Source organism: Seriola dumerili, unplaced genomic scaffold (assembly GCF_002260705.1).
Source record: "Seriola dumerili isolate Sdu_G_001 unplaced genomic scaffold, Sdu_1.0 BDQW01000191.1, whole genome shotgun sequence".
NCBI lineage: Eukaryota > Metazoa > Chordata > Actinopteri > Carangiformes > Carangidae > Seriola > Seriola dumerili.
In genome coordinates, this window is record NW_019174446.1 from 9,901,455 (window position 1) to 9,927,433 (window position 25,979).

At 39.6% G+C, this 25,979-nt stretch overlaps 1 protein-coding gene across 2 annotated transcripts in view; it reads right to left on the reverse strand.

Annotated features, from left to right (window-relative positions):
* Nucleotides 1-3,272: 3,272 nt before the first annotated feature.
* Nucleotides 3,273-25,979, reverse strand: part of deptor (DEP domain containing MTOR interacting protein) — a 33,142-nt gene continuing 10,435 nt past the window's right edge. For both annotated transcript variants that reach the window (XM_022753308.1, XM_022753307.1), the window contains exons 5-10: nucleotides 22,801-22,979; nucleotides 17,882-18,064; nucleotides 16,243-16,380; nucleotides 14,862-14,932; nucleotides 14,427-14,531; nucleotides 3,273-8,599 (exon numbers count right to left, since the gene is read on the reverse strand). In XM_022753308.1, the coding sequence (XP_022609029.1) occupies nucleotides 8,477-8,599; nucleotides 14,427-14,531; nucleotides 14,862-14,932; nucleotides 16,243-16,380; nucleotides 17,882-18,064; nucleotides 22,801-22,979 (799 nt within the window). In that variant the 3' untranslated portion in view covers nucleotides 3,273-8,476. The remainder of the gene's footprint in view (nucleotides 8,600-14,426; nucleotides 14,532-14,861; nucleotides 14,933-16,242; nucleotides 16,381-17,881; nucleotides 18,065-22,800; nucleotides 22,980-25,979) is intronic.

The following is a 25,979-nucleotide window of genomic DNA, read 5'->3' on the forward strand; positions in this document are numbered from 1 at the left end:
ATTAGGCTTCCCTCACTCATGACGTGCATCCTAATCAGGTCCTGAAAAGTAGCCTTTCCATTACCCATACAGTATCAAATTTATTCTTCCAGTTCCACCGCTTAGTTGGTAAAACAAGTTTTGAAAAAGAAATGCTAGTTGGACAAAGGTGTCTCCTTCTGCCAGAGTGGCTAGCCAAATTCACAGAGCCGGCTGACACAGTCCAAGAAGCATTTGGCAGGTGGCTAACATTTCTGCTTGCTGTGACTTGTCCTGAGCTCCACGCCTGTGGGGAGGGAAGCAGAGGACAGGAGACAATTCACTTGAAAACATTGTAATCATGCCTCAGAGCCATTCAGTCCATCAACCTGAGTAGGCACTGAAACATTCCTTTTCTTCAGCTGTGCAAGTCTTTTCTTTTCTTTTTCTTTTTCTTTTTCTTTTTCTTTTTCTTTTTCTTTTTCTTTCTGGGTAATATTTCCCACATGGGATAACAGTGATAACCTTTATTTAATCAAGGCAGTAGTCACACTTACTGGCGCTCTTTGTCAAAAAGCTAATTAAACTCTTCAGAATATTGTGTTTCAGTGAATCCTATTTCATTTTTGTTCTGTCATAATGCAAAGTAGTATATTAAAGAAATGATATGAAAATATAATAATAGCCTGAAACCATATCTTTAATACCACCCAGAATTAAGATAAACATAATTTATTTTGAGAGAAGAGTTTTTTTCCAGCAGATTTTCAGTTCTCAGAGTAATAACCTGTAAGTATTTCGTATACAGTTGCAGACCCACAGTAAACAGAGGATATTAACAAACAAAGGATAAAAGAAAAAGTAGTGTTCACACCTAAAAAAAAAATAGGTACAAACAGTCTGTACAGTGTCACATCTGTGTCAAACTTTCTCCTGGAACAAACTGAAGAGCTGCTACTTGAGCTTTGCAAAAAAGAATTCCAACACATGTGATAACCACATTTTTTAGATTTTTTTGGGGGCTTTTTTTGTGGTTGTGTCATACTTTATTACACATCTGAAGATGTGTATGCTTAAAGACACTCACTTGTTTAAATCCAGTTCAGCCCTGAATGAATTTCCATCACGTTTAATCATAATCAAAGAAACAGTGATGTGAAGAGTAGAGTGACGACAGAAATGAGGGACACATTGTGTTTTTCTTGTCCTTGTCTGACACTAAGTAAAATACAGCACAACCTAACTGCTTTCAATGTACCTTATACTTCCCCATAACTCCCTTATTTTTGCTGCTGTCACTGTCATGAGAGAGATTTTTTATATGTATTAATTACTTGATCTTGGCTTATGCCGGCTGCATTGGTGTTGCTTTAATTGGACCAACTGGGCTTTTCAAACCTTAATATGATCTTATAATATATGCCACTTGGTGAACACTTTCATCCCAGGCTTCTCAGAGCGCGTACATTTTTAGTGTGTTGGCCCCAGTTGGAATTCGACTCCTAACTTTGGCAGTGTGACTGTGATTCTGTATGCACCGAGCTACAGCACGTTGTATCAACACATTAGTCTCCAAGGGCCCATGAACAGAACACAATTTGCTAATAGAAATGCTCAAGATCCCCCCCCAAAAACATCATTACTGTTTGCAACTTATTTGTTCTTACAAGTACAATTTTGAATAATTGAATTTAAAATGAGAAACCTACACAATTGCTGAAAATGTTGTCTGTTTCGTTACACTCATTCTTTTCAGGAAACACATTTTAATTTGGTTGAATCACTGGAGGTTTAAATATTATACCCTCTTTCTTCCCTTTCCCTCAAGCAAAAATGTCCAGCAGTTTGTCTCTTTCAGATTTCAGTGTGTGTGTGTGTGTCTGTGTGGCATCTTCTAATTTCCTTCTAATGTACAGCTCTGTGTACTGAGCAGAGGTGCACGTGCACACGCGCACACACGCACACACACACACACGCACTCATGCGCGCACGCGCGCGCACACACACACACACACACACACACACACACACACACACACACACACACACACACACACACACACACACACACACACACACACACACAGGATTGGATGTTGTCGAATGAATAGAAGCAACTCGAAGGTTATAGTTGCTGAGCTATTCACTGGATGTATTCATGCAAGGACAGATGAATAAATGGACAGATAAGTGGATGACAGGTAGTGATGGTTTCATCTGATAAGGCCTTTTCTAGTTAGTGTATCTGTCCTGGAAAATAAAAGGGTTGAAAAGAGAAAGAGGGAGGAGGGGAGCTGTATGCCTGTGTAGCCATCGTGAGTGACTGTGAGTCACTACAAAATGACAAAACTGTGTGCTGTATAGTTCACCTAAATTATCTGCTATTAGATTATGGTAAATATGTAACAGTTAGTTTTATACCCTTTTTCTTTGTACACCCAGACGCTGAGATGAGTGAAGTGAAGTGTGCACGTGTGTGTGAAAGAGAGAGAGAGAGAGAGAGAGATTAGGAATGTCTTGAGGAAATCTGCAGAGGGGTCACACAGTTCAGAGGATTAACTAGCTATGCAGTTATAAATGTCATCAACACCCCAAAAACACTGAAGACATGAGATAAGAGCAGGTTAATAAAGACTTAATGGGGATGAGCAGGAATTAACAAAAACAATGTCAGCCTTGCATTTTTTTTTCATTGTTGACATAATCTATTCTGTCCCTCACTGAAACCATTGTCTAAAAAAAAAAAAAAAAAAAAAAAAAAAAAAAAAAAAGAGTGATATGGAACATAATCAGAATAAAACATTGAACACTGTCTGGAGTAGTTTAAGACTACCCCCTGCTGGTGGCTTTGTGGTAGTGCATCTAAGAAAAGAGGCTTCACAATGAGGGTTATTTGTTATTAGCCCTGTGATCAGAGACATGTTCCCTTTTGGTTTGAAACCCCTCAAAATAAACCAGTGGCCACTTGTGACCCCTCATCACAGGTCTCATTGTGGACAGTTAAACCAAACAGCGCTTTGTCCTTCTCAGACACACTCTTATTTGACAAATTTTATCAAAGCCCAAAAGAGGTAAAACGTGTTCTGTATTTTATACAAGTGCACTAAAATGTACAGTAATGCAATTGCAAGCTAAAGCAATATAATTCTTCAAGTCTGCACTTTCTATTCTACTATTATTTCTATTTGTCTGCTTGTGTGTGATTCTTAAACTCACACAGTCAGTTTCACTAAATGCGAGTCTAACTTATGCCAGTTATTAAGTGCAAAGACTTCAAACAGACCTGAGGATGGAACCAGAAACACAACGCAGAATCAGATCAGTTTGTTTATTAAACACTTGATTAACTGTTTAATACATTAAAGCATCTGAATGAGCTTCATTTGCGTTGTCAAAAACAGACTGTGGTACTGTGAGCTTATATTGTCTTCAAACCCAACATTCAATCTCTGATAGCGGAGAAGAAAGAAGTAAACACACATCTGTACCTGCTGAAAATGTTTGGGCCCTCACTACGGCCTCATGAGGTGAACGTGAAGCAAAGAATCCCTTTAATTGAATGAGTCATTTAAGCTTAAGTATAAAACTGACAACAGCACAATGTGGACTATGGTGGTGAGATACATTCTTTCAGAGCCTTGCTTTTGAAACCAAAGTTGTGCTATTTAAAGGTAGGGTCTGTACACCGATTGTCAATAGAACAGAACAAGAGACTTGATGACCACCAGCTGTGATGAGCAGCAAAATAAAATCTCAAGGCAAACGCTTTCAGGCTTATTGTTGAGCAGTCAGTGAACTATGACCACACAGAACCCCTTCAACACTTTACAAAAATACACATGACACATTTCTAGACCATGTGAAGTGGAACATTTGTCACGTCTGCCTCACTTCTGCATATTTCTGTTTCCCGAACCCCTTCTGAGACCATAATCGATCCCTGTCCCCTTTACAAACTGCCTTCAGACAAACACGCAGCATTTTCCATTTCCTTTATCAAAATCACAACCCTTTAACCAGATCATTTTACAAACACAGTAAAAAGAACAAATACCAAGTTGAAAAGTTCAGGTAGGCGAGTTTTCAATTAAAGAAAAACAGAAAATTTGAACCCACACTGAGTGTAGATATTAACTCTTAAAGTCTAATGGCATCTCTACAGGAGGCTAATGAAAAATCTTGATTCCAGAATCGCTAATGTCTGCAGTGATTTTTACCATGTTACCAGCTGAAAGAATATTGAAAGCTATGGGACACCCCAGTAATTCACCTGATAGCGCTCGACCGAAGCGGCCAGGGTTTGAATCCAGCCCAGGCCCTTTGCTGCATGGCATCCCCTCATTCTCCCCCCAACCTTCCTGTTCCTGTTCTCTCTCACAGTTGCTGTCACAGTAAAGGCAAAAATAGCCTTAAAAAGTAGTTTTTGTATTTAGGGTCCCTTTTATAAAGTATATAAAACCCTACCAACAAAATATTGATCAATATTACACACTCAGTAATACAAATGGTATATTATGTGGCATCATCCAACAACATGAGATCAGCAAGTAAGACAAAACATCATGAATGTTTAGCAGAGTCGACCAGAGATTATCGCCGATGTCTGAGAAGCTCTAAAATATTCTGTAACAGTTTTATACCAATGTTGGTGCAGAAAGCATGTAGAAACAAAGACTGGTTAAGGCCCAAATCGACTTTACTTCTGAAACGGTTTGTCAGATAATACATTCCTATGAGTCAATAAACTCAAGAAGTGCTTTGGATTAAGAGCTAATGCTACATAATCACAGATTTACAGGAATCATGCATTTCACTGCTTACAACACCCAAGCACACTGAGAAACACCAATGACATGTCCACTGAAGAACTCACTTAGGACATGTATGGAGGCAGTTTGATGAGACAGATTAAATTCAACCTCTTGGTAATAAAAACTTCCCACCACTTTGCAGCACTTGTGCTTAATTTTTTTTTTTTTTTGTAATAATTTCACTTCAGGACTAAACTTAGTACATATCTGGTGAACAAGGCAGTGTTGCTTTGTCTAAAACAGACAGACATATACTGTATGAGCACTATGAGCATCATTTATCTATGCTCTCTTTTAAATAATTATAGTTGGATCTTTTCATGCTAGTATGCCTGAGCACATAATGGCACTGTCTATAAACACACTTAATTCAGATGTTATTTTGGAGGCTAATGATGTACAAATCCAATTATATAAACCTCAAACTTGCTTTTAATCCAGCAAACTTTCAGATCTAGACTAGTCTAGATCTAGATTTTTTTTCTAAATTTCATTTTATCCAAATTCCAAAAAATAAAAACTTTAAATGTTCCTCATTTACCTGTAGTTGTATCTAGCCAATCATAGTTTCAGGCTTTTTTCAGTACATTGGAGATAAATTAAATCTAGTTTGTGGTCTTCACAGAGTTGAAAAAAATCAAAACAAGATCTTTCTGGAATCTGATAATTGATGGACTAGCTGTCAACTGGTTTGTGAGGGGGTATTGATATTTCCTCAGTAGAAAGTAGCTGCAATGAAAATTACTTACAAAGTGCCCCTATATTGGAAATGGAAGTTGTTGTTAATGATCAACACAAATTAAGCTTTTTTCCAATCTATCTGCATGACAGACTTCTTCACTAGGAATGAGTGAGCAGATGTGGGTTTTGGTGATTTGAGGGAAATGACTCTTCCATATTAAATTATCTAATATTTGGAATGTGCAGTTGATATACAGTGTGCTGCCATTAAAAAACAAATCAGACACACAGACGTCATATTTCAAATAAATACATCATACTATGTATAGATTTTACTGCACAGCTTTCAGGGGCCAGCAGGAGATTATTATTTCTTATTAGTTTCAAATTGGGGATGTCAGATTGTATATTCACAAGATACATTTACATTCAATTCAAAATCCCAATGTTATTCCAAAAAGAAAACTTTTGTCACCTAAGTGCTTTTGTCAATTAAAACAATTGTTTAATAGTTCAAGTGCTCATATAGTCATCCTACTCTTTAATATTCTACTACTTTTTACTACTGTTGACTACTCAATAAAGCTTGTTTGCATAACATGGCTCTAATTATAGTTTAGGACTTATTTGGCATTGCCACTGGTATAAAACATACCTACTGTTTTAATTTTAGTCAATAAATGTTACACTTCTTAGAAAGATTTTCTAAAGGTGTTTCAGAACTGAGAACATCTCAATAGTAAATATAACATACAATATTTACTCTCTCTTTTTCTCTTAAACAAGCTCTTACAAATGATAACAAATAATGACTTCTTGTATCATTATGGAAGTATAGGGTCTGCATATCAGGCATCATCTTAAAAAAAACTAAAAACTAAAAGATACTAAAGAGATCAAGGGAAGTTCTTTTTTTTTTCTTTTTTAAATACAGTCACCGAGCTGTTCTCAGTGCTGTAGCAGTTTTAGTTTGCAGATTAAAGGTGGAGTAAGCAATTCTAAACCAATACATAGTTAATCTGGCACATGTTAGTGGATAGTGTCAATTTAAGGATTACCAGGGAAATGTAGGAGCAGTCTACCCTTCTTTTGCCGCCTGACTGTTCTGAGTTTTTGAAAAGGGATTGATTGGGACTGCAGATGAGAGACCGGCGGTGAAGGTGCGTGCATGGAAGAAATGTTCACCGGAAGCATTGTGATGCTGGTATATACTCCACAACATGATCGCACTGTCAAGAAGGAGAAACAGCCGTGGACCAACCCAAAGAGGAGACACCTGCCCACTGCTACTGCAGCCAACGAGGAGAGACCTCAGAGTGCTGCTATGTTTCACAGAGCCGATAGGTCAGTATTATTTTGTACCGTTTGCTAATGTTTGTGATAGCTAACCCCCAGTTGTTAGTTGGCAAGCAGCAGGTACATTAGTGTGTCCGCTAACGTTAAATTACTTTCCCACAGATGTTTGGCTTACTTTTTATTTTCCCTACATATGCTGTTGGTATGAAGCTAGCTACAGTAGCAGGAGAGTAGTGAGTATCGCTGTCTGGAGCTGGTTCGCAGGCTATGGGAAACTGCGTCGTCTTCTCTGCATGTTAGCTTTGCAGCAGTTTGCCGTCTCGTTGTTTACTCTGTATCATGATACTGGTCCATACAACGTGCAAAAGGTTTTATAACCACAAGGATCTAAACACACAGGTTTGCTAGCGGATTGGATTTATCTGGATTGATGCATAATTTGAAATGCTATGTCAGGTAACATTACCTTCCTTGTTAGCTTAGCTACAATCCTACATAGTCCTCTCTAAAACAAACTAAACAACTATCTCTCACTAGTTTGTGTTTTAGATGCTTGATGTTTGGATGTGTTTGTGTGCGTGTCGTTTGTTTGACGACGTTTTATATTACAAGGTTTGTTTTGCTTCAGCTATGAGAAAGAGTATCCACTTCCACAGGGGGCAGAGCTTCTGAAGGGACACTGAAGGGAGGGGTGTATTTGTTTTACTGTTGAGCTCAGATAGGAAGTCTTTCTCCGGCATTGCTTACTCTACCTTTAATGAGGCTTCATCCTGTAAACACAATTTTTTCTAAAGCAGGGCCTCTTCGTTTGTTTGTGCATAAAGTTTTTGTAACTTTTCTATATATACGTTGTGCCTGTTAATGTCATATGCAGTTTATTACTGCACCTTTATTATGTACACTTACATGTTTCTAGCAGCTATGTATAAATCTACCTGGGCATTCACAGTTGTGAATTTGCCAGTGCAGGGTTTTTCACATGACAAGGGTAGAAATTTGTATTTTTTTCTATTTAACATGGTGTTTCCCAAGCAAGGAAAGAAACATTTAAACACTCTGAAACCAAAGACTTGTGATTTACTGTTTGTAGTAGTATAAATGCACTCCCTCTCCGTGTCTGCCTGTCCTTCCCAGCAGAGGGCAGTGTTGAGCCGTCAGGCGCTTCAGTCCCTGGTTGGAAACTAACTGGGGGAGAGGTCAATGTTCTTTTCTCTTACAGTTTCAGCTTGTACTTCCTCATCTCCACGTTCTAATGATAAAAATTGTGTCTCACATCCTTTGACATGTTCAGCAACAGATTCATGAAGCAGTTCAGGTTGAAAACTCAAACAAAAAACAGGGAATTTGGGTTTTCCTACTCCACACATAAAGTCGTAATACTGACAGTCACAATGAGGCAGCTGGATCACCATCTATAGAAGTGGTGGCTCCTGCACTTTCCCTCTGTAGTGCATGTGCCTCGAAATTCAAAGAAAAACTAGAACAACCTGTGGGTTTTACCCACAGGTTGAATCATTTACTTGACTCGATTACCCATATTCCTGAACACACACAGTTTCTCAGTCATCCACCTCGTTCAAACAACGTTGGAACAGCGAGAGTGCGAGTTGCGTATCAAGTTGTCTACGTTTCTCCGTGTGGTTTTGAGGTCACGTATTAAACCCTCTCGTCCCCAACAAAATTATTATACTGCTCTTCTACGAGGCCTTCTCTTGTAGCTGGTCTCAAACTTATACCTCCTCCATCACTTCCATGACGATTGTCCTGGGTCCAGTTAAGATGAGGTTGCTGACGGTCCGGTAGTCATGAGAGAGGACGTTCAGTCCGTTCACCGACACCACAAACTGACACACCTGGAGAAGAAAAGACAGAGAGAAGAGAGCTGCTTGATGATTTGATTTGATTCAAATTTCATGCCGGCAGTTATAATGTCAAGAGTGAGGTGGGGTTCGAGGTGATGGAAAGAGTATGGAGAGACACGAGGAGAAAGAAATAAAGGGACACTCCACTCAGAGGCAATGAGAAGAAAAGTCTCATTGCCTGTAGGCTTGAAGGTACTGCAGCTGTTAAAGTCAATCGTTGCCTGATTTCGGTGCTCTGAGAAGGCAAGGGTGAGATGTATTTGTCTATGTTGTGTTTCGAATGTTATGACCATATGGTTCAGTGCTGGAGGAGAATTATATTTATATGTTTCTATTGATTAAGTTGTAGCTCTGAGCCGTTATTGGAATCAACTGTAGAGCTGGTTGCTCTTTCACAGCCCAAGTCAGAGGGTGAGTGTTTCATTCTCAAAAGATAAATATTTCATGCATTATTCCTTAGTCTAGTGTTTTGGTTTTTTTATTAAGTTATTTTTCTGGCTTTTTATGCCTTGATTCTAGCTGCAGTGTGAGAGAGAGAGAGAGAGAGAGAGAGAGAGAGAGAGAGAGAGAGAGAGAGGGATGACATGCAGCAAAGGGCCACGGGTCGGAGTAGAACCTGGGCTGCAGTGTTAAGGACTTAGCCTTAATGATTCGCCCTACCAGGTGAGCCACCTCTAAAAATCTATAGTTGAGTCATTTTTTATGCCTGCACTTGATTATGGAGATATTCTTTACTGTCATGTTTTCCCCATTATTACTTCAGCAGTTAAAACTTGTCCGACAGTGTGTTATTTTATGCTTTTGTGCTGGTTGTGTGATTGACAAATGTTGCCTCTCATCAATAAGGCCGCATGATTAAATCTAACTATTAATTTGTCACAGTTCAGCTAGTAAAGACTGACGACAGCTGCAAAAGAGCACCTTTCAAGACTTCAGGTTGGCATTTGATTGTTTTTTTGGGTGGAGTATTCCTTTTAACACCATAGATCTGCAATCACAGTGCAGCTAATAAACCCCAATAAATTTAACCTAACAGAGAAGGTGGCAGTGAGCCAAGGTGAGAAATTGCAACAGAGTCATAGCTCCAACAGTAAACACTGATAGTGTGAACTGACATGAGATGGTAAGTGCAGCTAAATTACACCAGGTACAACATGACAGCCATGGTCCAATCACTCCCCCGTCACGCCTTATCCCACCTCCCTTATCGCTATTTAACCACCACTCCAACTCGGCAGCTCTGATAAAAAAAAAAACAACAACAAGAGCTGTATTCTAGCTGTTTCCCCTTGCAACATGATGCTGCTGTTCTTACTGCTGCTGCTGTGGTTTGGGTTTTTTTTGCAAGCCATTACAGTATCACGCTCACACATGCAAGCGCACTCTCAACTTCACTGGCCCCCTAAAGTCTTCCAAAAGCTCTGCAAGATGCCAAAAAAAATGATATATGATGGATGTCAGAAAGAACAAGAGAACATAGTTACTCTGATTCTTAAATTGCCTATAAATCATCTGCAGGCGTAGACTGCTGAGTGATGATGGAAGAAAAACTTTTACAGCTGTGTTTCATGTGCCTTAGATGCAGAAAACATCACACATATAGAATCATCTCACAGGGAGCAACTGTTCATACCTTGCCTGTTCCTTACATAAACTGGTGTTACATACGAAACAGAGAGTAGTGAAAACATGCAAATAGAGGTTACTATTTTTGGTCATTTTCACAGAAATTGCTTCTAAATGTATTTTTCCGGTGCTCCTAAATATTACAGGAAACGAGATCAAAATAGGCAGAGGGAATGAGTGGAAAGAGAGATTAAGAGTGATAGAGGGAAGGAAAAAAAAAAACCCAGGCTGTTAATCCTGTGCTGCAGAGGAATTTCAGCCTCTCACTGTAATCACATCTAAACCTCTGCAGCCTATATCGCACTGCTTCACATAAGTCAAAGTACTGTCCATCATGCACTTCTGGACACGCTCTCTCTTCCTCTCCTTCTATTCATTCCTCTCTCCCCATTCTACCTTTCTTTCAACCTCTTTAACTCCCTCCCAACACCTCCCCCCTTCTTTCTCTCCCACCGATGCTTCTCTCCTTTCAGTCCGTGGGGTTGTTAGTCTTGGCAGGGGCCCAGTTGGACTGAATGGCTCCTTGCACTCGGAGGGTTAAAATCGCTCTCACACAGAGAAAGGAAAGAGATAGAATCCAGCATGAAGAGAAGACGTAGAGAGAGAATAAACATCACATGTGAGGAGTCCATACTGAGATATTTCACTTACATGCAGTGATAACAGCTGTGTGTAATGTAGAGTCGCTCTTTACAAACAAAGTACCGGTGAGTGACGATGCAGGGCTACGTTTGAATTCATGTCACTTGAGGAATCAGAAAGCCAGAGAAACAATAACTGAGTGGCTTGGACCCACACATTGGAAGGCTCGCTGGTTGGTTTGGTGTTTAAAGGATATCAGTGTGAAGCTACAGCCAGAGGATGGGTAGCGTAGTTTTGCTTCGCACAAAGATTGGAAGCAGGGGGAAAAACTTATCCTGCCTCTATCCAAAGCTAACAGGGCAACATTTACCAGGCGCAGTGGAGACGTAGGCATCTGTGTTTTCAATGTGTCATTTTCTCCTTCGTTTCTTTTACCTAATCTAAAAATAAGACTGATTCATAAAACTGATTGTGTTGAGGCTATATTCAAGGGTAGACATTTTTACCATTAGCGTTACAGTTGCACATATTCATATTTTTTTGGCAGAAACTTGACTCATTCATCTTTGGATTTTCTGCGTTGCATTATGAGACTAGGCAGAACAAGCAAAACTAAATGTTATAAGATCATATTTATTAGGATGTACATGAGCCATGTATTTACATTTCTATCCACTATAAATATGTTTTATGTAAACAACTGATAGCAGGCATGTGAGAAATCAAACTGTAATGATCACCTGGGCAACGAATCAGACATTACGATCCCCTAAAACTGAACAACAAATTAGTCAGGGGGTATAAATCAGGCTTAATCCACACGGTGTCTGCCTGGTTTACAGCTCACTAATTGACACACTATATCTTCAGAAATGTAAAAACGACAAGTTGTGGCTTTACAGAGAGTTAGATGTGGGACTATTTCTTGGCCAGGAGCAGTGATTTCCAGGAGTCTGCTGGTTGCCTGGCAACTTCTCAGTGAAGAGAAGACTCCAGGAGAATCTCAGCAAGAAAGCAAATAAGCCAATATTAATATTTTCCAAAATGTGATAGTATTTCATCAGGCCATTAGATATCTATGTTTTGCACTCTGAAGTGTTCATAATTGTGTGTAACCAATCAGTAATTGTGCAGAATCAATATATTCATAGACAGAACTAAATCTCCTGCATATAAATGATCTTGTTACAATTCAATTCTTGATTCATCTGACCTTTAAAATCTTCTCATGTCTAAATGTTCTCTAAATGGAGGTTAAGACACTTGACATTTATATCTATGTGGGCCAATTACTGTATCAGAACATACTGTTCAGTTCACACACATAATGGTGTGCAAACATGCAGCACAGAATGCACAAATGGACGCAAAGTGAGACAAACATGAGACACCCTGCTCTACCTGCGGCCTTATAAAAGTGCATTAGAAGTGGCTCTAAGAGTGATGTATTGCACAGTTACATAAGTGCTCAAATCCATTATGGTCAGGACAGTGCTGATGTGTATGTCCGAGTGTGGTGGAAAAAAAGAGGCACAGAGAGACGGAGAAGCAGTGTTTGAGAGCATGTGTGTTTGATGAGAAGCGAGAAGAGCTTGGTGATGAGTTCAATGGGTGTAAGTTTCTCCTCTGGCCTTTTGCCTGGACCGCAGTGCCAGCACCTTACAACACAGCATTGCCTCCACTAGATTGTGTTACTGCCTAATTACACATCAATAAAACTACTCAGGTGAGGTGGAACGAGACTAATGTTCTAGGAGCTGCAGGGAGTGCAATGAAGTCCTTACAAGAATTTAATCTACAATGATGATACTGTTAGACTCTGATATCTCTAACATATTATTCTGGTTTTGTCTCGTTTCTATGGCCCTGATGGTTGTAAACTTTAGTCACGGCATATAAAATGTAATGTTACATTCTAAAAACAAACCTCACAATAAAGTTAAAATGACAAGATTTGGAGTAAAACTGTTACATGACGTCCTCGGTGAGCATGTAGGTCACACAATCAGTTCAAGACAGCTCCGCTAACTACCCACACAAAGACATAAACACACACACTTTACAAGTGTGTGGACACTTTTATGACCGACTTTGAACCATGAAACATATTTCCATGGTTAAAAAAACAAAACATGACTGTTGACAGTAACCAGAGCAGAAGTGATATTATTTCGGACTATTTCCTCTTTCAGTGCTCACATTTAAGCTCCTCTACATGTGCGTCCTTCCTCATCCTGCACATTCTTCACCGCTCACTCAGCTCATGTGTCTTCTCTCTGACCTCACACCGAGTTAACATTCTTTACTTAGTCGGCAAAGTTTCATTTTGCTGCCATCATGGTGAGAATACAGCAGCAGCTTGGCTTTTTGTATTTTTCTGTTTTCTCTATACATAAAAACCCTGTAGTCGTCACCTTTGCATTCCCTTTAAAAACGTCAAGACTAACATTTTAGACACTTAATAGGTGATACTGAAAGCTGTTTTCAACACCTGAGGAAAATGTGCACTGGACATTATCGATGTTTTATTAATCAATTAAACTAAAACACAGCCAATAGTTTATTATGTGCTTCATAACTTCATGTTTTCTCTTCCAAATTTCTCCTCCAAGTCATATGCTTCGCTGCTCCTCCCTATGGCTCATGCTCCTCGCCCTCTCCATGTTGTGGTTAAACTCGCTATGTTCTGCATTCCCAGGATTCCTTGCTGCAACTCTCCTTACATACCTTCATGCCCGCTGTGGCAGCAAAACCCATCATTGCCCCATTTTCCTCCTTCCTGACTTTGTTCCTCTCACAACACTTTTCCTGCTCTCACAGTTTCTCTCTGCTCCCGTCCTGATCACCCTCCTCATGCGGGATGAAGTTACATAAAGCATCTTTCCTAACACCTGTCTCGCACTTCTCTCACAGTCTGCACTTAAATATAACATTATATATTTAAAAGGAAAAGCCTTTGTTACTTTGCAACTTCCAAGGAAAACATCAAGTTTTGATTTAATGTGTTAATCTCTCAGAATTAAATAACAACCGCTCCCTTCTGCACTCATTATATTGCATTGTTGGTCAACAGCCATGAAGGAGAGCAATAGAGCACAGAGGATAAAGACATAGTAATTTCACTAGTAGCACTGAAGCCTTAACAGCTTACATACGGTAACAAACAAAACTACAACACCTCCTGTTGTTTTGTTGTGAAGATGTTAATTGCAATTTGTCTTGGAAACATATGGGCATGTTTTTGAAAAGTAGATAACTACTAGCAAAAGAAGGCAGGTTGAAAGAACATGCATGTACCAGTTAAACTTATTAAAACACACTCATAAAAAAAAAAAAAAAAATGTCCCATTTACTATTTTTATGCCTGCATCTCACAGATGTAACTCTGCAGCAACACTATCAGCAACACTATCAGCCAAGAGCTAGGATTTCCTTTGCTCTGCCTGTGCCCCTCCTTACCTCCCTTCATCTAACCTTCAGGCTTCAGTCCATTAACGCTACGGGCGATGACATCTACCCTCCTTTCTTTGGTTCATCCCTTTATCCCATGGGTGAGCTGAGGGAGGAAGCCCACTGAGATTTACAGTGCATTTCGGGACGTACATCTTACCTTCATTCCAGCAGCAGCTGCAGGTCCACCGGGGTCCACAGCCTGGATGTGACAGGGTTTGCTGCCTCGCACCACGAAGCCCCAGCCCACAGCATCGCCTATGATCTGAGGAACACAACGAACATCTGAAATGTTAATATGAAGTGAGATATTACTGTTTTTAATGCACATGCGTAGTGTCTAATGCATGTAAGATTAATGTCCGCTGGTGTGACGCACATTTAGCACTATGTGGCAAACACACTCATCACAGAAGAAGAGCAGAGTGTAACAGATGAGCATGTGTGTGTGAATGTGTGTCTGAGCGTTATGCATATACACATGACTTGAGTACACTCCCTGTGTGATTGTGAGTGTATGTGGATCCATGCCAAAGTAGTCTTTGTTAAAGCCCAGCTCTATCTGTGTGTGTGTGTGTGTGTGTGTGTGTCCTACGGTAAATGTCTTCTTTATAAAAGGTCCTCCTGGTGTCTGCAGCTCCTCTGGACTCACTTGTCTCTTTAGAACTGTTGGGCAAAAAAAAAAAAAAAAACACACACACACAAAATATTATTTGCTATCATGACAGTCAGACAGGATCACACATAAAGGCCAACATACATACACATGGTTACAGAACACGTGTGCAAACGGGCATGAACATACACACACACACTGAAACACAAAACAGACACTACTGTGGGTCAAAATGTGTCTGTGTGTGTTTGTGTAAACGTTGCACGTGCTAACAGGCCTGGAGGCTCGCTGCTTCCTGAAACAGTAGAGCTCCTCTTCCCCTCCTCCAACTTCCCCTTACCATTACACACTTCAACATGACCCTACACAAGAGGAGAATGTAATCTAATTAGGTAATATAGCAATTTATGTTTTCAGCTAATTTCACTGCATGAATCTATACATCTACCTTTAATATGCCAATTACAAAATGTTTAATTCGCAGCTCAAATTCTTTCTTCTACAGTGTGATTATGATTGACACATCACTTGTGGTCTGTGTAGTACTTGATTCTAATCTGATAAGAAACAGGATGATATGAGAGAGACCTTCTTCTCCAGCTTTAATACTTCATCTACCATTTTTAAAAAATATCTGTTTGGCTTCATAAATTCATACCAGAAATTACACGACACACAAAGCTCCTCATTCACTGGGAAACATTTGTACCATGTACTTTGAATGTTTTATATTTTTGGTCTCCTTATCTTCCTATCATGTGATACACGCAATTACTAAGGTTAATGTTAGGCAGAGGGGAAATACCCTAAGAGTGTGTGTGTGTGTGTGTGTGTGTGTGTGTGTGTGTGTGTGTGTGTGTGTGTGTGTGTGTGTGTGTGTGTGTATGTGTGTCTTCCTTTTCCTGTTCATTGTGTATGGTGTGTGTGTGAGTGCACATGTTGAGGGGGAGCTCTGCTGGTACAAAGAGACTCCTGTCAAGGACTGTGGTTGGATTGGACACATCAAAAGAAATCTGTCACAGTAGTAACAGACACACACGCACACACACACAGCTCAAAGGTGTCACTTCATTCAAATCTCCATTCATAAGTTTAAGCAGTCCATCTCCTCATTATATGAATGAATGATTATCACTTCCTGCATGAAGCACACATCTGTCTTCCACTGTAGATGGCATGAGGTCATTTAGCCTCTCTCCTCAACATTTTCATAAAAGATGAACAATAAAGAACTAATTTTAACTGACTTATAAACTAATACAAGGCACCTGAAACAAAATGAAAAAAGCTTTTCACACCTCTAATACTTCTTCACATATTAGACTCTATGTACAGTTTGTGCGTGTCCTTGTCATCGTACCAGATTTGGGGTTGCAGAGGACAGGTGGGCTGCTGCTGAGCGTAGGACTGCTGCTGTAATAACCGCTGCTGCCACAGCTGCTGCTCATGCTGCTCCGACGAACTCCGACCGCCACCTTTATCTCTTTAGTGGGACTCACTGAGACAGACACAGACAGACAGAGGCGTTGGACTAAAACACAAACAGCAGAGAGAGACAGAACTGGAGGGAGAAAATATACTGAGAGCTCATTCTGATAAAAACTGCCTTTCACTTAGAATAAACTAGCTCATTTATTTATTTATTTATTTTTTTTAAAAAGAGTTGGTAAGGTGTTTCACATTTGTTCAACAATTAAAAGTTTGTTTTGTTACCCCTCTTTTCCAGCCATCTCTATTTACCCACCTCATTAAGTCAAAGATATTCCCCAGAGATCTCTCTCTCTCTGTCATTGTGGCACTTTATGACACTTTTACATGTGGCGGAACCGCTTTTAAATATGTGATGTTTATGCATTTTTATGAGAACAACACAGGTCTTCAGCAGTAGTACATTCAGATGAAACCATTTCTTAGTTTTGAAAATCTAAACCAGGTCCATTTATTACCAAAGTTTGCTGAAGGTGGAGAACTGGATTCTGCATTGTGCATTTTAGATGTTTTTTCTTTCAGATCACAGTTGAGGATCTAAACAGCAGCCCCTGTCCAACCATTTTACAATTATGTAAATACTTTTGTGGAATTTATTACACTCAAAAGAGAAAAACAGAGAAATATCCTCTACCGCATTGCGCCACAATGACACATTTATGCAGTGTAGACGTCTGATCTAAGCTGAATAAACCAAAATAAAATTCCCCAGTTGAGCTGAGCTTTCGAAACTCAACAACTTTACTAGTTATTTTTCAGAGGCCAAGTCAATTGGACCATATGATCGACCAACAAAACTCTGCACTTTTCAACATGTTCTCCTGCTTAGCAACACAAATAGCAGATACCCCCAAGGACACCGGTTATCATGAGTATGCGTACGTGAGTCCAAAGACGATTAGGAAAAAGGGGTAAATATGTCACTGTGGGTTTACCTAGAAGACAGAATCCAAAAACCAAGGGAAGTATTTCAATTGTATAGAAAAATTTCTTCTATACAAAGAAAAACTGCTTAAATGAACACATGAACACACACTATTATCACATTAAAAGTTTTCTGTGAAATGCCAAAAACAAGTGGAAAAATACCCATCACAAATTCCTAGAACCCAAGGTGACATCTGCAAGTGTCTGGTTTTGTCTGACCAACAGTCTAAAACCCAAAGACATTTTCATTTACAATGATATATGAGCAAGAGAAGCAGCAAATCCTCTGATGAGGAGCTGGAGCCAGAGAATGTTTGCTGTTGTTTTTTCATTATGTTTGCTTGAAACAATTAATCAATGATCAAAATAGGTGCGATTTTCCTGTTGACCTGTTGAGACTAATTCATGAAATGTTTCAGCTCTAAAGTTTTCTGTCAGGTTTAAACAGAAGGACAGGTAACCTCAGAACAGAATTCATACTGACTCTGATGCCTGTTTGGTACAATACAGTATGATATGGTATTGTACATGTATGTAATGACTGTACATGCAGTTACTTTGTGTGGTTGTGTTACAGTATTTACCTGACAGGAAGCTGGTGTTGCCTCCATCTGAGTTCTGCTTGCGGAGACAGAAGGGGCTGTCATGGCTCTCAGGGATGCTGCGGCCTCGCTCGTGAAGAAGTTCGATCAGTCGCCGCCGTCGCCGGAAGTTCATCCTGAACTGATAGAGGAGGGGCCCGTCGACAAAGTGATGCTTGTTGGCGACTATTGATGAAAAAAAATGGATATAGAGAGAATAAATAAGTTTTGTAAAGTGGGGGATAAGAGAAGGTAGAAAGCATAAAAGGATTTGAAACTTCATCATACGCAATCATGGATATTCACTGATGTCAGATCTAAAATCAAAATCTTGGCTGTAGTCCTGAACAACCTTAAGACTGTCTCTTCTAGATATCTCCTCGTTCAGGAAGTATGCAAAAGCTAGAGAGATGAAAAGCATTATGCATGCATTTCCATCACTAAAACATGGGCAAAGAACAATTTATAATTGTGAATCAGTCACTCATACCTAAGTCAAATTATTTTAACAACTCCAGTAATGTGTAATCCTTTTTTCCCCCGCAGGCCGGCTGAACTCAAAGGAGCAGCACTAAACAAACTTTCCACTGAGCTGAGATCACCTGTGCTGAACAAACACAAACTGACCACACAGAGCACTGACCTCAGCCGTCTCAGCTGGACGGATAAGACCGGCTGAACCGTAGAGTTACCTGAGCACAATTTTATTTAAATTTATAAGCTTGCTAAATGATTTAAGACTTAAGTTTTTTTTAACTTGAAAAGTATTCCCTGATTTCAGAGACAGGAAAAAACAGTACAGACTGGAAAACTGGAAGATAAAATGTTAGGATTCCCAGACACTGGATGAGATATACAGCCTCAATCTGCTAAATCTGCCAACTATCAAACTATTTCTCACGAGCTTGTTTTCATCTGTTGTACCTTTTTAGTTTTTTGTTAACCTCTTTTTCTTGCTTCCTGCAGCATCGAGTCTGTTATTTTCTGATTTTTATCTACTTTGCTGATGATTTATGTCTTTGTATGTGACTTTTCAAAATAATGGGTTACATAAATAAATAAATAAATAAATCTGCTTAGAAACAACGCTCCCTGTCTTATTGGTAAGTTTAATGTGGAAGACTACATTTCCTTTAAACTGTTTTCAACCTGGATAATTTTCATGAGAGGCTTAATGATTCATTAAACCCATTCATGCAGTGGAACTAATCAAATTTAAATCAACCCCCCCCCCAAAAAAAATAAAATAAAACAGCCCTTCTTGTGTAGTGCTTTTTATTGTCTCTTGACCTCAGTTTGGCATCTACAGCCCCAGTTCCACTCAGACTGTATTCAAATCCAACCTCCTTCACTTACTCACTAGTGTTTGCAGATCCAAACACCAACCACGGCCATGGCTCCTGTTCTGAAGCTTCATTTAAAATAATTTTAAAAACAATGTCACTTCTTACTGCTCATGACTTCTGAAACACTGTTAACATGTTGTGCTAGTAAGCGTGAATAAAGATTTAAATCTAGACTATGTAACTTTTTGAAGACAAAGAAAGTGATAGAAATACACAAGGGTTAATGGCAGTGGCCAATCTGTAGCTGGCCAATAATATCCAACACTGTGAAAGGACATTATGCCAAAAAATGCAAGTTCATTTATCAGTCATGATGTTAATTTACTTAGTTACCATTCATTTATCAGCCTAGAGCATAATAAGAAACACCCAGTGTGTTTCCTTATTGTCAGTTCACGTCCTGTGGGTACAAAGCTATTGTCAGCCTCACAAAGTCCTTTTATCATGAGTGAAAAGGCACGGTGCATGATGCTCTACAACTGAAACGCTGTTTCTCTTGTTCAGTTTTAACTGATTTAGGAAAATCTTGCAGCACCAGCAGTCTCAGTTTAAGATTTATAAAGTCTTACCCAGCCTGCTATTGGCCAAATGCCTTTGGCACAGCGATACAGAACCCTACTCTGACTGCTTATGAGATTTATATTCTTAATTTGCTTATGCACATTATCTCCAATGTACACGCTGTTTTAAAGCTGTCTCTTTGTGCATGATTCAGATGCATAATGCAGAAAAACAACTGCCAAGCTGTCGCACAGTAAAAACACTAACCAAACACAATGTGGATCCATCCAGACTTGCCCCCTATACATTACATGTATGAATGTGTGACCGCTGCCCAGCAGAGCAGAGACCAGGAATGTAGACTAGCTAGTTATCTCATTCTCTGTTCTCTTTACAATGTGCAGAGGGCCTGTAAACACTTTAAAAAACAAAATTATTTTTTCATTATCATTCCTAATGTAGCAAAAGGGTGTACAGCAATATACACAGTGAAAAGTCCATAGGTCATCCGTGTAACACTAGTGCAGTTATTTCCAGAGGGAGGATGACACTATGAAGCCTCTGTGAGGCCAGCAGGAAGCAGAGCAGGCTCTGCATTACATTAACTAAGTGAAGTGACAACACACAGCGCTGCAGTGTGTGTGTGTGTGTGTGTGTGTGTGTGTGTGTGTGTGTGTGTGTGTGTGTGTGTGTTGAAGAACACCACATTCCTAGTACCCCAGAGATGCTCAGCTCTATTACAGCTCTTGAGCGAGGAAGTGAGAGAGAGCAGATGGGCCTACTGTGTGACAAGAGGCGATCAGGCAGACGAAGAGAAGCAGGAGCAAAATGAAAAAAAAAAAAAAAAAAAAAAAAACAGGAGAGAGGGCAGAAATTACTTTCACTCTGCTCTTCATCATATGATAAATCATTTCCTCTCTGTTTAAAACTATTTAAATCAAACATTATGGCAACCATCATGTGCAGCAGTGGTAATTTATGACGTACTTTACATGTAATCCACACCAGAATGGTTCAACATGCCCGCCCCCAGCTGTGTCGACAGCTATGCCGTACATGTTCAATGCTTGTGTTTGAATGAAGCAAAAAAAAAAAAAGCACTAAGGCCATGTGACTTCCGTCAGACACGGGTGTGAACCACAGACATCAGACAATCAAATCTCATGTCATGTGGTGACCCAACAGAAGCTCATTCAGCATCCAGGTGCATTGTTGAACAAAATGTCAAATGCAAAAACTGTCGCAGTACTCTGGAGAAGCGTTTTGAGCCAAAAATGTTTTAACAAACAGCTTAGAAGTCTTACCAGCCAGAAGATAACGACTGTACGCCCTATCGACACAGAGAACCAAAGCATTCATACAGCTGGTGCCAATTATGGTTTAACGAGGGGCTGCAGACACACACTCACACCTGGGATATTAACATGTTTGATTACACCGCACAATAAGCAGAAGCTCTAATGCTCTTTTAAAATAAATGAGAAAAGCACTTTGCCCCTTCAGTTCCTCTTAAACTTCCCAATAAACGAGGAGAGAAATGTGCACTAATGCAGAAAATAAAACGTGGTACCCGACTACCTGTTTTCTGATGGCTCTTTCTGTTCACACTGGACAGATAGAAATTTCTTTTGCTCCTCCCTTGTAATCAAGTTGCTGTTGTAAGATTTTCAAGTACTGTAATTAAGTACAATTTTAAGGTACTTGTATTGTGTTTCAATTTTTTCCTCCTGTCCACATATCAAAGCGTCTGAACATAATAGTATTTTTACATTGTGCATTGTTATATCCAAAACATGTGATCAGCTTGTAAAATAAATAAATATGATTAAATATGATATTTAACAGATTACAGTACCTTGACCAGCCACAGTACAACAATACATGTTGGGCAATGCATTCATGATAATCCAGTGATAAATAATATATAATAATATAGCACTGAAAGAAGCCCATCTGTACAATGTGCACTTTTACTTTTAATGCCTCTGTACTTTTACTTAACATTTTGAATGCAGGACTTTTACATGTAATGGAGTATTTTGACATGTGGTATTAGTACGTTTACTTAAGTAAAGGGTCGGACTACATCTTCCACCAGTGCTAAGACTATAAGCTGAGCCAATCATGTACAACAAGAGTGCATTTATCACATGTTCACAGATAATATGATCTCTTGCTCCCAGTCCCGCAGCCAGTAGAACCTGTTGACCTTTTGAAGCCCGAGACATTCAGGTCACATTTTCCTCTCCTCTGCGACACTCTGTAACTCTACTCACTCTTGACCGTAGTCCTGAGACAGGTCAGGTCAAGTCGGGCATAGGAGGTACAGGAAATCAAGACTGGTGGAAAAACATAATCCCAGCCAGTGTGAGATATAATCAGGGTTAGTTCAGAATGGCTGGGAGCCCACCATGAGCTGGAATGAGTTTTAGGAGAGGATGAGAGTGGGTGCTATACTTACAAAGTTTCCATTTTTAAAGTTTCCAGTTTCCCATTGGAGACTATGTTAACCCATTTTTTTGCTTTTAGGTGTGAGGACTAGAGCTATTTTTTAACAGAAAAGTATAACTAGAATCCAGGTTACATCTATCTACTCATATCTATGGCACTAAAATGGTCAACTGGGTCCCCTCCTTGTTCTAAACTGCTGCAAGCTCAGACTAAACCTTTCTTGACTTTGACAAGGACTTTTTTAAGTGAGTCACAAGGGTGTGTTTCAGTGTGCAGATAGGACTGTAATCATACTATAAGTCAACAACAGTTATCAGATTGCATGACCTAAAAGAGTGGAGGCGCTATAAACGGCAAGGTCCCCAGGTTAAAGAGGAGCTACATCAGAATCAGTTGAGCTGAGTAGAGCTCTCTTACAGGATAATGCAGAGGTGAAATGGGACTACTTACAGGGACTACTACCTTTACTATCACCATGGGTCATTCACAGATCATCAGTCTGTCAATACCATGACCCCTGTTACATGTATGACCCCTGAAGGGGGTTTAATATTAATATTTGACAAGAAAAATTTCAGTAGCCAGGCTGCAGACAATATGAACAGCTGCTCCATCTTCCCTCACCGTGCTGAATGATGCCATGTTCAAGAAGCCTCCGTCCCAGCTGCTCCGTCTCCTCCCTGGTTGCCATCTCTCCCTCCTGTAGCAGCCAGTCAATGAACTCGGAGGCCACCAGCGTCCGCTCGAATGTCCCACCCTCCTCCTCCCTGGTCTGTAAGAGGTTGTTCTCTGTGTTCATCAGCCTGTGGAGAGAAAAGGGAAAACCTTTGTTACTTTAATTGTACATGTCTTTACAACGTTGCATTATAAAAGCAATCTAATCGAAACACAAAGCTTAAAAGTCAGCGGCCTACTCCAACAATTCTGAGGTGAAATTAGATATTTTACATAATTTTATAAGGACTATAAATAAATTCAGCAATTGGAATCAATTCAGCTTTTGATTTTGGATAAATTTAGCACATTTAGTGCAGTATTTTGTTCTTGTGTTGGCTGTACTGTTGTAGTGTTATATACAGTGCATACCTACCTCATGGAAAAAATTGTCTGCTCACAGAAATGCTTCAACTAATACCCATACAGTAACATAAACCACCATAAAACTGTTTATCTATCCAGTGTTGCTTTCTATATTTTGTAAAATGGTGTTATTTTGAAACTTTCTTTAGTGCGAATTTCCGACAGGGAAAATCTGCCAAAGCGGCAGCTTTCTACTCCACTCTGTAATCTGCACAGTGAAAATGCACACAAGCTGCACTGTACCTCTGTCTGGATTAACATTTCAACCACACAAGTGGAGGCACTGAGAGTGAATCTTAAAACTAAATTAATGGTATTCCTAAACCTAATGCACCAAAACTACAGATCAGCCTAGCATGATGACAAGGTAATTACATTGAGAGAAACCCTCTAGATCTGCTTCACTGGCAGCAAATGGAAGTTTGACTTTGTGGATTCAGCTCAGTTGGATGTAAAAACTCAAACAACAATCTGTCTCATAGTAGTGAATGCTATTTCACATTGCCTCTAGTAACTAGCAAGAAAAGAATATCTCACGCATGCTTGTGCTTCCCCGTTTTATTCATGGATGTGTGTGATCCTGAATAGCCAATAATCAAAGGGTTACATTAAATAAGTGGTGTGATCTCTTGTGGATGGCACCAGGTGACAGACACACACTCAAACAAACAAAAGCAGACAAGTACACACATGCACAGAACAAAATTGCTGACTCTCTCTCCCTGTGCTTCTCTGTTAAAAACACATTCACACCCATCACTCTCACCCAAACACTGTCACATGAACTTTCAAACAATACAAACACAGCCCTGCAGTGCTCATAAGAAACAATATGCTTTCTGTGGTTCACCCGTACATGTCTAAACATGTGCTAGACATGAAGTGTACCGTCAAATGGAAAGAAGCGCTCAGCTTTCCACGTCTTTATTGGCTGTGTTTTGTTGGCACCAATTATATTCCCACACATTTTAATGGCTATCAATCATTCACCAAACTATCAGCTCTACACACCTGACAGTTAACAAAGACAGACACATACAATTTATAGATGACAGCAGCTTGTAATTTCATACATCTTATGAACTGAGTCTATGAAAAACTAAAAGTTACAAGATAAAGACACTGAATATTTGTACTAACAGTCACATCCCATAGTTGAGGGAACGTTTCCTGGCCAAGAAACGTTAACAACCACCAGCCTTATTAAACCAGTCCAAACAGGACAGAAAGGAAAGTACTGTCTGCCTGTCTGTCAACAAACAGATAATCCTTAAAAGCTTATTAATTTGAACCCCAGATGTCTCTAACAGATCAGTCAGACAGTCAAGAGATAAATATGATTCCAGTGAAAAGGCTGATAGACGACGGCTCAAGGTAACAGTCTGGCGTTTTGAGAAATACATTCATTCATTCACTTTCTTGCCGAGACTTAGATGAGAAATGAGATGCCACTCTAAATACAAAGCTGTAAGAAACTTATTATGACCCATAGTTACGTTTTATTGTTAGGCAACTTCCTAACGTAGTAACTATGACAGGAGCAAAGGAGAAAGTAAAGTGATGTAGTATAAAGAGAAACAAAGTCTAAACACAGACAGGAGACGACTGTTTGTTTCCCATTTCAAATAGTTTGAAACCAAAAGTCAATATTGTTTCTTTTATCCATAATCAGAAAAAAGATAACCAGCCCTGTGCACATAGGTAATTCACACTGTATATAGTACTAACTAATAATGGCTGTGTACAGAGCAGGCAAGATTGTTCGGGCACTGACAAGCCTTCACTTTGTCTATTGGGAGAACATTTAACATCTTATGGAAAGCAGGACATTAGTGGCCAAACCATCAGTGCCCAGGAAGAACAGCTTCTGCTTTGATTAAGCTAAATAGGGATCCTAATATGTGAAATTAAACTAAATGAATCCTAAATCAGGTGCAGCCTCTAAAAAGCCTCCTCTGTGCAAAAAGCCTTGGATTCTTTTGAGTCCTTTCTGCCAGAACCGTCGTCTCAGTGTGGCTCATTTAAACTGTGATTGATGATCCAGAGAAAGCTCCAGGACCACAAGAAGTACATTAAAGTTGTGACACTGTATTCTTCAAATGTCAGCCCCGAGCTGAGTAAAACATAGACCACCAGATTAAACGTACAGCATTTATGAAAAATGGTCTGAGGTGCACACCCAGGAGTGGGAGTGTTCTCCAGTCACATAAAGTCAACACACTGCAGAACACAGGTCTTGTTCAGATGACAAATTATGATGGATTAGGAAATTTAGTAGGACAACTGCTATGACCCACATTGGCAGCCAACATCATAATACAAATGTTGAAAGAAGTGAACATAATGTTCCATAAGACCTGGCTGCATACATAATGCTATTTAATCCATTTAAACATGTTAAGTCAACAGATCATGTTATGTTAGCTCAAAGGGATTGACTCAAAGTACTGTAGTCAAAGTTAAGCACAGTGCTTCGAATAATAGCCTATTGAGTATTACATGAGCAGTACAGTAGATTGTGAAACTGTATATACAGTATGTATATAGATCATGAGAACTCAAGTGGGACGAGGCGAGCTGCTGTGACCTGGATATACATTCAGTGTAGTTGTTCAGTCAGCATACCTAACAGCCTGAGCGGTGTCTGTCCACTGAGACGTGGTTGTGGGACAGCCTGGTTTTTCCCTTCTCTCAGACTTGGTCTTGCATAAAGGTGGGGCTCT